General features: G+C 39.8%; 1 protein-coding gene across 1 annotated transcript; it reads right to left on the reverse strand.

Annotated features, from left to right (window-relative positions):
• Nucleotides 1-456: 456 nt before the first annotated feature.
• LOC133892211 (uncharacterized) lies at nucleotides 457-12435 on the reverse strand. Its single transcript, XM_062332915.1, has 16 exons — nucleotides 11838-12435; nucleotides 11503-11555; nucleotides 11272-11345; nucleotides 10027-10100; nucleotides 8836-8887; nucleotides 8667-8720; nucleotides 3137-3289; nucleotides 2726-2999; nucleotides 2522-2624; nucleotides 2385-2417; nucleotides 2288-2343; nucleotides 2127-2208; nucleotides 1882-2014; nucleotides 1575-1726; nucleotides 827-1487; nucleotides 457-738 (listed from the first exon to the last, which is right to left on the reverse strand). The coding sequence occupies exons 5-13, from the start codon at nucleotides 8845-8847 to the stop codon at nucleotides 1906-1908; spliced, it is 876 nt and encodes a 291-aa protein (XP_062188899.1). The 5' UTR covers nucleotides 8848-8887; nucleotides 10027-10100; nucleotides 11272-11345; nucleotides 11503-11555; nucleotides 11838-12435; the 3' UTR covers nucleotides 457-738; nucleotides 827-1487; nucleotides 1575-1726; nucleotides 1882-1905.
• Nucleotides 12436-13819: the final 1384 nt, after the last annotated feature.

A 13819-nucleotide genomic window follows, 5' to 3' on the forward strand; every position in this document is an offset into this window, starting at 1 on the left:
CACCTATCATTCTAGATAATATGACAACTAGATGATTATTTACAGAGTGTTATAGCAGGAAGTATGTAGCATCATTCCCTACTAACAGTTACCCATGGTGTTTGTCAACATAGGTTCAAAAGCTCTGCAAAAAGAAAATCTGGTTTCCATCCATGACAAAAGACAAGCTGTTCTTCAAAGTCAAAATGCTGCGATCATATTGGTTATCTGCAAATAAAATGGAAAGTAGTGATTAGTGTGTCTTTTTCCTTCTTTTCTTTTGCTCTTGTTGTTGTTACAGGGGTAGTGTTTGTACCAGTGCTGTGGAGTTATGGGGTGAGCAGTATCAGTTGGAGCTGTGGTCATGCATCTTTGGTTCAGGCGCCTGTTGGGAAGGTGCTCTGCATAGATGGAGTATAATCCAGTGATGTTAGCATTCAGATTACCTATGAGGGAAAATATGGACATTTTTGTACAGATGGATTTGTTATTTGTACTTTTTGGCTGCTGGTTACGGAGATGGGTGGTCTGTTGACCTTGTATTGCTGCCTTTGCTCTTTTTGTAGCTGGCTTTCGTCTCCTACACAGATAGAATAGTATAAAATTGAGAGCGAGTACATGAATTTTGATAAGGTCAAGCAGATGTATAAAGGGTTTAAGTATTAAAGAGTAGAAGTTATGCTCACCTTTATAGCATCTGGGTTTCCTTCAAACAGCTTTCTTCGAGTTGCAGATTGGCTAGGGGCATCAATAGCGTTTCTGTTTGTCATGTGAACAAACACTTGGCTAAATATGTGTTGTAGTGAGAGTAATAATAGTTTATTTCTTATTATTGCTCTATACTTACAAAAGTGCACTTTTTTTGGATGGTGATTCATCATGGCCTAGCGAGGGGGGAGGTGTTTGCGCCAACACCTGAGTGTGGTAACAATTTGCAGTGTCAAAGAGATATTGTATGTGTTATGCAGTACAAAAAGAATTATAAAGAAGAGTGTTAGCTTATATTGTTTGGTAATACGTTTCCAGTAGCTGTTGTTTGTGTATCTGGTGGTGTAGAAGGCGTGGCGCGCTTTAATCCAGAAGATTGGGGAGTAGCAGCAGGTGGAGCAGCATGTGGATCAATGCGGTAAGTGTCTGTGTGCATCTTTGCTTGGGACATTGATGGCTCTTGGTAGGTGGTTGTGTGAATTGCTAATTCAGAGTTTAATGGCCCTTTTTGTTGATTGTTTCTAATATGTGGGAGTGTATGCTACCTCCCATAAGCAGCGAGGATGGAGTTCACCTGATATGATTTCTGGGGGCTGTAGTAACTTTGATTCGTCAGGGTGATTGCAAAAGTGAATTTCGGAGAAACTATAGCTGCGGTGTCTGGTGGAGTGTCATTTGCAAATCTCGTAGTTCTCAAAACTTGTTGAACAGGTTTACTGACAATGCGACGTCCAACTTTGCCAAAAGCAATCATTTCAGCTTCGGCGGTGCCATCATTTGTTATAAAACACAATTTGTAACTGCAGTAATACAAATTGATAGCTCAGTAGTCAATTCAAATTTGGTTGAGGAGGCGAAAAAATAGATAAAGTGGAACTGTTAGTTACTTGAAGCGGTAGCCTGTGCAAGAGCATGTGTTGCATTTGTATCCGGTACCATCTGGGGTGCAAGCTCGACTGCATCTGTTGCATGATGCAAACCACCATGATGTGGTTGGGAGTAAGCGTGTAATTGTCACAGTATAGCGGCACCCGTTCTCCTATAATGAAGTTTTGTAGTAACTGTTAGCTAGGAAATTTAAGGAGAAGGTGGTACTTCATGGTGGTCTATTATTATAAGGTATCAGGGGTTATTATTGCGTAAGGAATAATCACTGGAAGGAGAAGCAGTAATAATAGTATTCATGATGTATACCGGGAAGTCATATGGATTCATCTGTTATAAATCTTGGAGTTGTTTATCTTCAAGTTGAGCTCGTTTTTGAGTGAGTGTTGCTTGCTGTGCTGGCGCAGGAGTATGCTTGATTATGAGCCGTTGATTTTGGATGCTATATGTACATGTTTGAAGTCAAATATGAAGCAGTAGTTTAGTGCTCAGTGTTATGAGTAGAATGTTATGAATGACCTGAACTATTGTATAAAATGATAGGGTTGACATACGTGTTGTAAAATGGTTCAGCTTCTGGAATAATAGGATTGAAGTACCAGCGGCATGCAGTATTACCACTAAGGTATTCTTCGCCTATTAAATTGAGGTAAGCAAAGCTAAGTATATGTAACTATTAAGCAGAGGTATCTACGGCAAGTGTTAATATGGTTACCTCCGAAAGTTTTCATGAGGTTGCCAACAACAAGGATAACAATCGGTGTAGCTTGTTCTTCATTGTAAATTCATCAATGGTAAACTCCGTGGCTCACTGTCCCCATAGTGTCGGTTTAATTTCGACATTGCTATGTGTGAATAGATTTGTTTATTTATGCGATATAGTTAATTGGATATGCAGCAAGTCGCTATAAGTATCAGTATATGAGCTTTGGAAGAATGGATTAGTTACCTAAGGTCTCTAAGAATGATATCTCTGCTTAGAGTGGGAGCTGACTGATTCATGAGCTGTTTTAAAGCTGGGTCAGAGATTTCAGTGATGATGCCAATGACATCTGCAAGAATGAGGTGCAGGAACGAGGTATTAATCATTTATACAGTTTAGTGAGCAATGAGTATAGAAAATTATTAGCTGGTAGTTAGTAATGTCACTGACCTAGAAAGTTCCTGTTTTCACCAGCATGTCGAGGCAGGTCAACAAAAGGTGTGAGCTTGTAAACATACTTTGGAAATGTTTCTGGTGCATCTCTTGTTGGAGCTATCTTGGTGTAGCAAGTGAATTCAATCATATATGGTACATCGACCAGCCTGTACAAGGATTTAGAATTGGAAACTCTGAAGCGGCTTATGATGTAGATACCACCTTCTTCAAGCAAAGCTGCTTTTGCTTCTATTTCTGAGTTTGGTATCTCAACATATATGGCATTTCCCTGCAATTCAAATTCTGGAATAAGTATAAGCATGCACGATCTCTAGGTATCTCTGCTAGCTAAATAAGTATTTCAGAGGCATCTATGTAAGCTAAATTAAATTAAGTAGATGCAAGATACTTTAAAAATTGCAGGACCTGTTCATCTGCGAGAACAAGGTCAATGTGGGCTATGGGTCCATTATCAGTGCCATTGCGGTATTCCCATTTGCGCGATACACAAACACAGATTGTCCAGTGTTTAGCTTTTGGATGCAACGCTGGGAGCAGGTCGAATGGCATCTTCGAAACCTGTACATGTATTGATCAAAATTGTCAGCCTATAGGAATTGATAGACATTGTTGAATGAGAATAAAGTTTTTTTTTATAAGTGAAAAAATTTGAAACAACGATGTGCAAAGATTAGTGATCTGTGTATAACCATCAGAGAGTATATTTACCATATGGGTGATTGCATCCAATTAGCATACATCTGTTATCGTGTTGTAGAATAATGGGGTATATAATGTCATTTTAAATGGTAACAGAATGTCCTCTATGATATCACAGCAGTATTGACAGTTATACAGAGCATTTATATCGTAATCTATATCTATAAAGAAGTTTTCTATGTATGTGTAGATCAGGAATAATAGAAGGTAGGACTTCTTTATAAACTATATTCCGTGTTGTGTCAGTACACTTGCCATCATCATCCTCTATTAACATTTTGAGACCATGTTTAGAAGTTACGCGCGAAACTACTACATATAATTGACCATGGCTATAAACTGGGTTTTTTAAATAGATGCCTACTCTATCAAGTGTTTGACCCTGACTTTTATTAATGGTCATGGCGTAGCAAACTTTTACAGGGAATTGACGACGTTCAAGCACGAAAGGAAGCTTGGAATTTTTAAGTGTTAGACAGATGCGAGGAATAAATACAGTTTTTCCTGTGTGTGTACCAGTGATGATATGTGCTTCAATAATTGTATCACCCATGGCTGTGACTATTAAGTGTGTTCCATTGCACAAGCCACCAGATTGATTCAAATTGCGAAGCAACATTATTGGGACTCCTATTTTGAGAATTAGTTTATGTTGTGGAAAATTGTTTCGATTCAGCGAATTCAAAAACTCAACAGGATATAACAGGTCGTATGAATCGTGAACACCTTGCGCCTTAGATATTTTATTGCAATTTAGATACTCTTTGCTATCACCAGGTATAAGAGATACTATATGGGAATTTATATTATCAGCTACTTCATTAGTTGGTGTTAATATAGCTCTCGCACGAAGATATGAAGCATTGGAGAAGCTTGTTTTTAATCTGGATACACAACATTAATTAAACAGGTAACTTTGTCATTGTCACTCATAAGAAGTAGGTCATGAGGTATTTTTATCCATGTAGGCTCTAATTCACCTTCTTTTGCTGTTGCTTCTAGCTTTCCCTCACCTAGATCCAACACCCACTGACTAAATTCAGCGATTTCTTGTTGATTTTGTGCGTCTAAATTTGGGGAATAAAGCCTCATGTTTTTGGTCAATGTTAGAATAGTGATATTTTTCCAAAGAGGTGAATTTACTATAGCTGCATTTACAATTTGTGCCCTGTTACCACCTTCAATAACAGGTAGTATTTGCCTCAAATCGCCGCCTAGGACAACAACTTTGCCACCAAAAGGAATGTGTTCTGCTTGGGGTGTTTGAGCTGATAGTAAATCACGGAAAGTTCTACCTAATGTTTCAAACGCTGTTCTGTGTGTCATGAGAGCTTCATCCCATATTACTAATGATGTTTCCTCAATAAATTCAGCTAGCATAGTTCCTCGTTTAATGTCACATATACTGGTATTGTCTATGTCACATGGGATTTTAAATCGAGAGTGTGCTGTTCTACCACCGGGCAATAATAATAATGCGACACCAGACGAGGCTACTGTAAGAACAATCTTTTTCCGTGCTCGTAGGTATGTTACTATAGCGTTCCATAAATAGGTTTTGCCAGTGCCTCCATAACCAGAAACGAAAAAGAATCCAGGAGTATTATTTAGTACTGCATTTGTTATTCTATCAAAAGCTTGACGTTGTCCATCTAAGTTTTGAAACTAAGGGATCAGATTCAAGTAGCAGATCTTCAATGTTGTATGAAAGTTCTTCATCAATAAATCGATATCCATACACTACGTAAGATGCATTTGTTCTTTGTGGTAAGTTATAGTCTCTCATCCTCCCTCCATTTTTTGCAAATAGTATAGAAAGGTCGTCAAGTAAGTAGTCTTTTAATTCATTGTCAGATAATTGATAGTTTGGATTGCCAACGACTTGTCTAAATCTATAATGGATATCATCAGCTAATGCTCGCCAAACTATTTCAAAGAAAGAATGTTCGTCATTGACCTCACAAAAGAGAAGTATTGTAACAAACAGTTGTCTAAGCTGTGCTGAAGTAGCCCATGCTGCTGCTTCATCGAAAGCATTGTACCATTCTTGGTCGTCACCAAGGAGGCCACGAGCATTGCATGCTTCCTTAAATGTTGCATGTCTAACACCATTATACACTTTGATGTCATCATAGCTTTGAGCACCTCTAACAACCATTAATAACATTCTATGGTAATATCGCTCGCCAACCGATGGATGCACATAATATAACCGTCCTATTTTTGTTCCTATTTGTCTAGGTTTCCATGCTCTTAATGTTTCATCTCAACGCCACTTTGAGGGGAATTCACAATATGTTAGTTCTCTTGCTGAAGGATACATATGATTGGCTGTAAACCATTCAGTTAACATGGTTCTACGTAGAAATTCCACAGAGACAATACCAGCTAAATTAGCATCGGTATTGTATGTTATATTATTTTCATTTGGCAAGTGCACAGGCAACCTTTCCACAGATGGGAAGTGTCTATGTATGTCAAATCCAAATACACGCCAACATGCATCTTGTTCACAAATGTAGCGGCAATCTAAGTATTCTTTAACCTCATTTGTAGTTTGTGTCTTACTATCATACGGTGTATCCTGGCCATTCCTAATTCTTTCGATGTAAATTTTGCCACAATCTGGTCCTTTTGTCACATATTTGAATAGGTATTTGATAAAAATGCTTTTGTTGCACCATTCCACATTGATATGTGCTTGAAATTTTTTAAGTAAATACATATTGTAGGGAACTATCCATCTGTTGTCTAGCTTTATGTTTCCCTTCTGGATGTACATATTATTATCAGGCCTTTTGTATATTGCAAAGCCATTGTCATCAATAGTGGTTTCAGCATGGAAAGGTTTCGGATATCGTTTTGAACATTGACCGTTTTTCATGGAGGGGCTATCTTGATAGTTTGCACCACATGGGCCATGTGTCATGTGTTCAGCAACTAATATATATCCCAATGGATCAATCTTTGGATCAGGGATTTCTGCGCTTATGTATGCATTAATGAATGTAGATGTTGGTTGTGAAAAATCGTGGGAGATCCATACAATAATGTGTGCGTGAGGGAGGCTGCATTTTTGGAATTCGACAGTATGCAAGGCTAACATAAGGTGGAAGAATCCCAGGTAACCAACAGGGGGAGGGGGTGTGAGGAGGAGGGTAAAAGGGAAGAAACTTAGTATTGGCATATTTGGAATAAACGTTGGCTAATTTTCGCTAAATAAAGCATGGTAAGTTCTGATGTATACCTGCATCAATTGGGCCAAAGACGACACCTTTTTTTATGTCCTCTATAAGTTCTTCAAGTTTCATGTTATATACTCGTACAACAATATCAGCTCTGTCTGTGGATCTTTGGCCAGGTTCAAAAATTAATGTTTCAGATACTTCTGGCCATTTGGAATCACATGTAAACGTTGTAAAGAAATCAGGTGGTCCATATACTCTACATATTGCTATTCCATCATGGTAATTTTGGATCATGTAGCGTCTTCCGCCAGTGTGCGAAAATGGCAATATAGTTTTCCCAACCTGATTGCCGTCTATGCACCCACGGCTTACAGCGTCGGCTATACCTTGCAAGTTTTCCACTCTAAGTTTAGCTTGGTTTTTTAGTATAAACCAGAGTCTCATTTCATCTATGCAAGCATGAGCATCAACTTTAGCTTGGCTGGACAATGTGCTATAACATAAATATGGGTTTGGTTGATTTTTTCTATAGTGAAACATGTAGCGAAAATAGTCTTGCATCGTCATTGTACTACGGGTTCTTTCACGGTGTGAGACAACACCAGTATACGGTATTCAAATTTGGTAACCACGCTCACCATATGGAAAAAGAAGAGGATATTGCAGCGCCATGAAAGCAGGATGCAAGGTAGATATTTGATGAAGCTGGTCATCATGAGATTGTACTACTATGTCTCGTTTGAATGTGTCTATTGTGAAATCATCAACAACAAGCATAGCTAGTTCATCAGTGTTAGGCAAACTATACTGAGCTGGGTCACCTTCTTTTGCCCCTATGATTCTAATAATGAATTCCTCATCACCATAGCGTGCAAGTCTATCTCTTGCAAGCCTAATTTTTTTGGCGAATGGATTATGCACCAAGCATTTTTATTAGCTCTTCAATTATCAATGGATCTAGGGGATCAGTAGGTCTTTCATCTCGGTTCAAAGCTTGTAATCTATTTCTAACTTTGGTTGTAGTATCATATATATATATATAACTGTATGAACTTAGGAGGGTTGCCATCATGCAGGAGCAAAGATCCAATACGGTGATGGACTTGACCATTAATTTTGAAAATAGGTGGGCCTCGACCATCATTCATAGAGCGATCTATATTTGCTCCCATCGATGTGAAAGAAAATCAGCAATTGTATTGACGTATATTTTTTTAAAACTTTTTGCAAGTAGCATCGCCATCAAATTTGGCCAACCTAGCTAGAGGCTGGGGACGTTGTCTGAAAGGTGGTATATTAATTTTGCCTCCTTTGCAGCAAGAATTGTAAACGATTGAATTGTTCCTTATAGATGAATCAGATTTAACTCTTTCTCCAAGCCAAAATATAGCATGCAATATCTACACTGGTATTTAGGTGGCCCGAAATAGGAACGATGGGGATAGGAAGCTGTATGACACATTGTTTAAATTACAATATGGACCGAACATGACATGGTAAACGAAGATGGCAGCAACCCAAGAAGAAGCAACATCAAGGTTTAATTAGTTAGCAAGGAAGCTCCAAGTAAATCAATTTAATTCTATATTTTTCCCCTATTTTTTTAAAAAAAGATGTACTAATCTGAAATACTACTTCGTATGATGCACATCGTGGAGGACTTTAGCGTAGTATGGTAATTATACATACCTTTTAGAGCATCAATGTAATCTTGGTCGAAGTGGCCACATTCTAGCGACATTCTATTACCATTTAGCGTTGCTACAAGGCAAAGCAATAACAACAGTTTAGACAGTGTAGGTATATATAATTACAGCTTGCTTTGGATGGTTAATGATCCTAGAAATTGATGCTAACTACCTCTTAAGGCCAATCTTTGCTGATCTAGTAATCTTCGGTGTTTGCGTCGGTGTTCAGCTGGGCTCATAACTAAAGGCGAATGATGAGCAGCATCACCTATAGCATCACCCGGGGCCAATAATAAATAGTTACACTGGCTTCGGGGTAATTTATAGTATGGACTTAAAATTTATGAGAAACAAACATACTTTGGCCTCTGCGAGCTCCACGGCTAAATTGTGTGCGGGGTCTGGATGCAGATGCTGTATATTATGGGAATAGCAGGAAAAAGGAGGGCAGTAAACATTTCAATTTTAAAAGCGTATTCTAAACGCTTGAAACATGGGTAGCAACAAAGGAAAGGGGCGATGAACATACACATTGAAACATCAGTATCTTGATACGCCTGATCTGTGTGCATCTGCATTGACTGTTGAAGCAAGTACTAATCTTCATGAATGCTAACGGTGAACTAAGTAACAATTGAAATAGGGCATGTTCTAGTTCGAATAGGCACCAGGAATGGGGGGGGGGGATTGGGGGATGAACGCTGGGGATATTAATAGCTATTTATTTTATTCTTTCTCCCAACGCCAGTGGGTAATATATTTTATATTCACTAATAACCATGCTGCAATACATAACAAAGAACATGTACATAGACAAGCACATCACCAAGAACACGTACAAGAACAATGGAGAGAAAAAACTGGTACACAATGCACTCTACGGGAAATTAAACAAGCAAACCTAGGGACGCAATTTCTTTTAACAAACAGCAGCATTGTGCCTCTACACTATGACTGCATTCTAAACCATTTTTTTTAACATCTGCAGCCATACCAGCTAAATGAACAGCTCTAGTAGCTACTGTAAGTGCAGTCTGAGCAATCCTTCTATGCAAAACTAACCCTTGGAAATTATAGTCAACTACAAGGAAACCATATATGCCTTGCAAATAGGCAATGGCTTGTAGGGCAACATGTTCATAGGCAAGTGTACATCTTGCTTCAGCACATGACCAGAAAAAAACTTGCCGGGAGGTAGATTGCGAGCTCAAGAAGGGTAACTCTATTTCTACCCCACAAAGGACACTCCCATCACCAGCAACCTCAGAGAGCAATGAAGCATATGACAGGTGGCACCTAGTCACAACAGCTTGGAGGAGGGAAACATATGACGCTCCGACAACAAACATATTGTTTGCTCAATTTACTTTACCCTGCCTAGTTTGGGGGGTGGGGGGGAGGGTGAAAGGGAAAAGTAAATTGAAAATAAAAGAAGGGGTATTCCAATAATAGAGGAAGGGGAAAAAAATCGAAGGGAGGGTAAAAAAAAAGGGAAAAAATGTGTGTCAGTAGCCCTGGTATGCACCAAAACATGTTGTAACAAAAGTAATTAAATTAACAAAAGTAACTAAACACGCATGTTTATTTTAGTATATATATTTTTCCATTTATGTAAGCAAGATAAGGCGGCATAATCAGTGGCATGTTAACACACGTACAAACAATTGTAGCTAATAAATTTCAAAGGGAAATCATCAGATAAAGGGCGCATATATCTTACCACAATGCCACGCTGCACACTATAGACCGCTCCCCGTCGATGAAGTGTCGTCACAAGATAGAACAGCACCCAACCTGGGCCAATGATATATTTTATATTCATTAATAACCATGCTGCAATACATAATAAAGAACATGTACATAAACAAGCACATCACCAAGAACACGTACAAGAACAATGGAGAGAAAAAACCAGTACACAATGCACTCTACGGGAAATTAAACAAGCAAACCTAGGGATGCAATTTCTTTTAACAAACAACGACGTTGTGCCTCTACACTATGATTGCATTCTAAACCATTTTTTTTAACATCTGCAGCCATACCAGCTAAATGAACAGTTCTAGTAGCTACTGTAAGTGCAGTCTGATCAATCCTTCTATGCAAAACTAACCCTTGGAAATTATAGTCAACTACAAGGAAACCGTATATGCCATGCAAATAGGCGATGGCTTGTAGGGCAACATGTTCATAGGCAAGTGTACATCCTGCTTCAGCACATGACCAGAAAAAAACTTGCCAGGAGGTAGATTGCGAGCTCAACAAGAGTAACTCTATTTCTACCCCACAAAGGACACTCCCATCACCAACAACCTCAGAGAGCAACGAAGCATATGGCAGGTGGCACCTAGCCACAACAACTTGGAGGAGGTAAACATACGACGCTCGGACAACAAACATATTGTTTGTTCAATTTATTTTGTCCTGCCTAGTTGGGGGGTGGGGGGGGGGGAGGGGGAAAGGGAAAAGAAAATTGAAAATAAAAGAAGGGGTATTCCAAGAATAGAGGAAGGGGGGAAAATCAAAGGGAGGGAAAAAAAAGGAGAGAATGTGTGTGTCAGTAGCCTTGGTATGCACCAAAACATATTGTAACAGAAGTAATTAAATTAACAAAAGTAACTAAACACACATGTTTATTTCAGTATATATTTTTCCATTTATGGTAAGCAAGATAAGGCGGCATAATCAGTGGCATGTTAACACACGTACAAACAATTGTAGCTAATAAATTTCAAAGGGAAATCGCCAGATAAAGGGTGCATATATCTTACCACAATGCCACGCTGCACACTATAGACCACTCCTTGTCGATCAAGTGTTGTCACAAGATAGAACAGCACCCAACCTGGGCCAATGATAAGCAAGATAAAGCGCTGGAGTCACCGGCATGTCGACACACATACAAACAATAGCGACTAATGAATTTCAAAGCGGAATCATTAGAGAAAGGGTGCACATATCTTACTGCAATGGGACACTGAGCGCTATGAAGCACTCCTCGTTGATCAAGCGTCGTTCCCAGCTAGGGCAGCACCCAACCTGGATCAATTTTAAAAAAAACCTATCACATTAAAGCAATAATCTCAAAAAATGCTACCATGAATAAATGACGGCGGCCATCCTATGTGAATTTCCCCCTTTCCTATGGTGGCGCATGCGAGAATGGAGACAAACAGAAATACTAATGGTGATGCACCAGATGCGCCAAATGGAAGTAGATTAGAAGCAATCCTTGTTCGTTGCACTTCGCTGCAAGGGAAAAATACAAATAAACCAACAAATTCTAGATTAGAACCGAAGAGGGGGGGGGGGGGGGAGGGAACAACAAATCATAGATCAGGTCTAGAATTGATCCTTTTCTTTCCCCCCTCCCCCTCCTTACTCCACGGAGACGAGCAGAAAGAATGACCCGGGGGGGGGGGGGGGGGAGGGGGAGGGAGGGGAGCAGGGCGGTGAGAGGAAGGACGACATCCCATTGCTGTTTCCCTCAGATTACAAAGCAGTACAACAAAGTCATACAACGGAGCGAACCAAGGGAAAATCCTTAGATCTAGCCCAAGTAACAAGGAAACCATAGATCTGGCCTATACTCAGCGAGTACACAGTGATAGTAATCCATACCAGCGCAGCAACTGCAAAGGGAAATCAGGAAACAAATACAGAAACAGGAAAGAAGCGAAACAACAAAAAACACAAACCAAAGAAGCAATATATGCGTAGAGAATGAAAAAGAAGAGCAAGAAGAAGCAAGCGGTGGCGGAGCCTGCCCACGTGAAAGGAAGGGGAAAAATCAAGAAGAAGAAGAACGGCGTAGAGAAGGCTCGCGCAGAGGAACACCCGTAAATCCAGCCATTCAAAACCTACAAACAACAATAATCAGTCCAGGTGGTGCGATTCGGGGCAGAGCGAAAAGGGGAGAACATGGACACCAGCCCGTGGAAAGTGACGCCGTAGAGCGCGGAGAGTAAGGAGACAACCAAAGCACACGCGGGATAAAATTCCTCTCCTCACGTGGCGAAAGCGACCATGATCCAGAAAATCCCCAACCGAAGGTCTCACAAATGCGGAAACCCTAGCAAACGAACCCGGGGGGCTGAGGGCCTCACCGTCGGACTCACAGGAAGACGAGAGTGGAGGAACGAGAGAGGATCCTTTTTTTTCCCTTCCTCCCAACACTTTATTATCGTGGGCCTCACTCGCTCAGTGCTAGAAGCTTCGCGCCAGCTCGAGCGAGGCGCGCGCAGCTGCCACCGCACGATACGCATCGGACGGCTGTGCCGATTTTCCCCGACGTGGATACTCTGGCTGGCCACTGACACGCGCTGCTTCCATAGTAGTGCTAGAAGCTTCGCGCCAGCTCGAGCGAGGCGTGCGCATCTGCCACCGCACGATACGCATCGGACGGCTGGGCCGATTTTCCCCGACGTGGATACTCTGGCTGGCCACCGACACGCGCTGCTTTCATAGTAAGTAATTTGTAAGGGAATTCATATGTGCATGATTTGATAATATAACATGTTCTACAAGTAAATGTGAAAGTAGCTTGTTTGTTCCATTGGCATCCACACAGCACTCTTGAACGACTATACTATCCAAAGAGCAGTTTTATGGTTAAACACATTAAAAACAGGTTTACATGACTACGGACCATGGAGTTTTATCTTAATGAAACCACAACCAAAAAGACAACTTTGTATTTCCTTACTTCTGACTTACCTTGTTCGCATTCAACTTCTGACTCAGACAGTCCATATATTATGCAGTATCGTTTTTCCACGTAGAATCTGATAGCACACAATGCAGAGCTAGAAAGTAAATGAATATACTGATCATGGCATAATAATGTTTGTAGCCAGCACAAAGATTGTAGTAGTAGCATGGTTAATTACCATATAACCAGAGACCAGTTCAGTAATATTTTAGATTTGTGAAACAGGCACTAAATGAATCAGTGATGGTGTGTTTCAGGTCAGATGACAAAGTGATTGTGATGTGTCAACAAGTGGTAATATACTCCCCCTTTAATTGGTACTGTTGGCCAGGTATGCAACTAGTGTTGGCTTATCAAATCTGTGTTTCATTCACTCGGATATGATATGCAATGTATTTCTGAGACAATATTTTTTTCTTGTTTGGTTCATGTCACTTTTTATCCTATTTTTTTAATTTACCGGTGCACCCCATATTTCAATGCAGGATAAACTGATATGATCAAAGAATGAAATTTAAAGATCTAACAGAAAGAAAAGCTTACCATTTTAATATCTTATATTTTTTATAGAATGTTATATTATGACCGATTCCTTGTACCATCAATTCTCTTCACAATGTGCGGAATCATTTGTTTAACTAACAATTTTAATTTGTTGGTTCTTTTATTGGTTGTTTCCCTATGGTTGATGAACTTTTGTGGCAAGTGTTGCACATTGTGAGAAAATATGTTAAGATGCCACTTTTGTAAAATACAAGTATGACAGTTCAATTAACACAATTATAATTAAAATAGCGAGTAG

Source organism: Phragmites australis, chromosome 15 (genome assembly GCF_958298935.1).
Source record: "Phragmites australis chromosome 15, lpPhrAust1.1, whole genome shotgun sequence".
NCBI lineage: Eukaryota > Viridiplantae > Streptophyta > Magnoliopsida > Poales > Poaceae > Phragmites > Phragmites australis.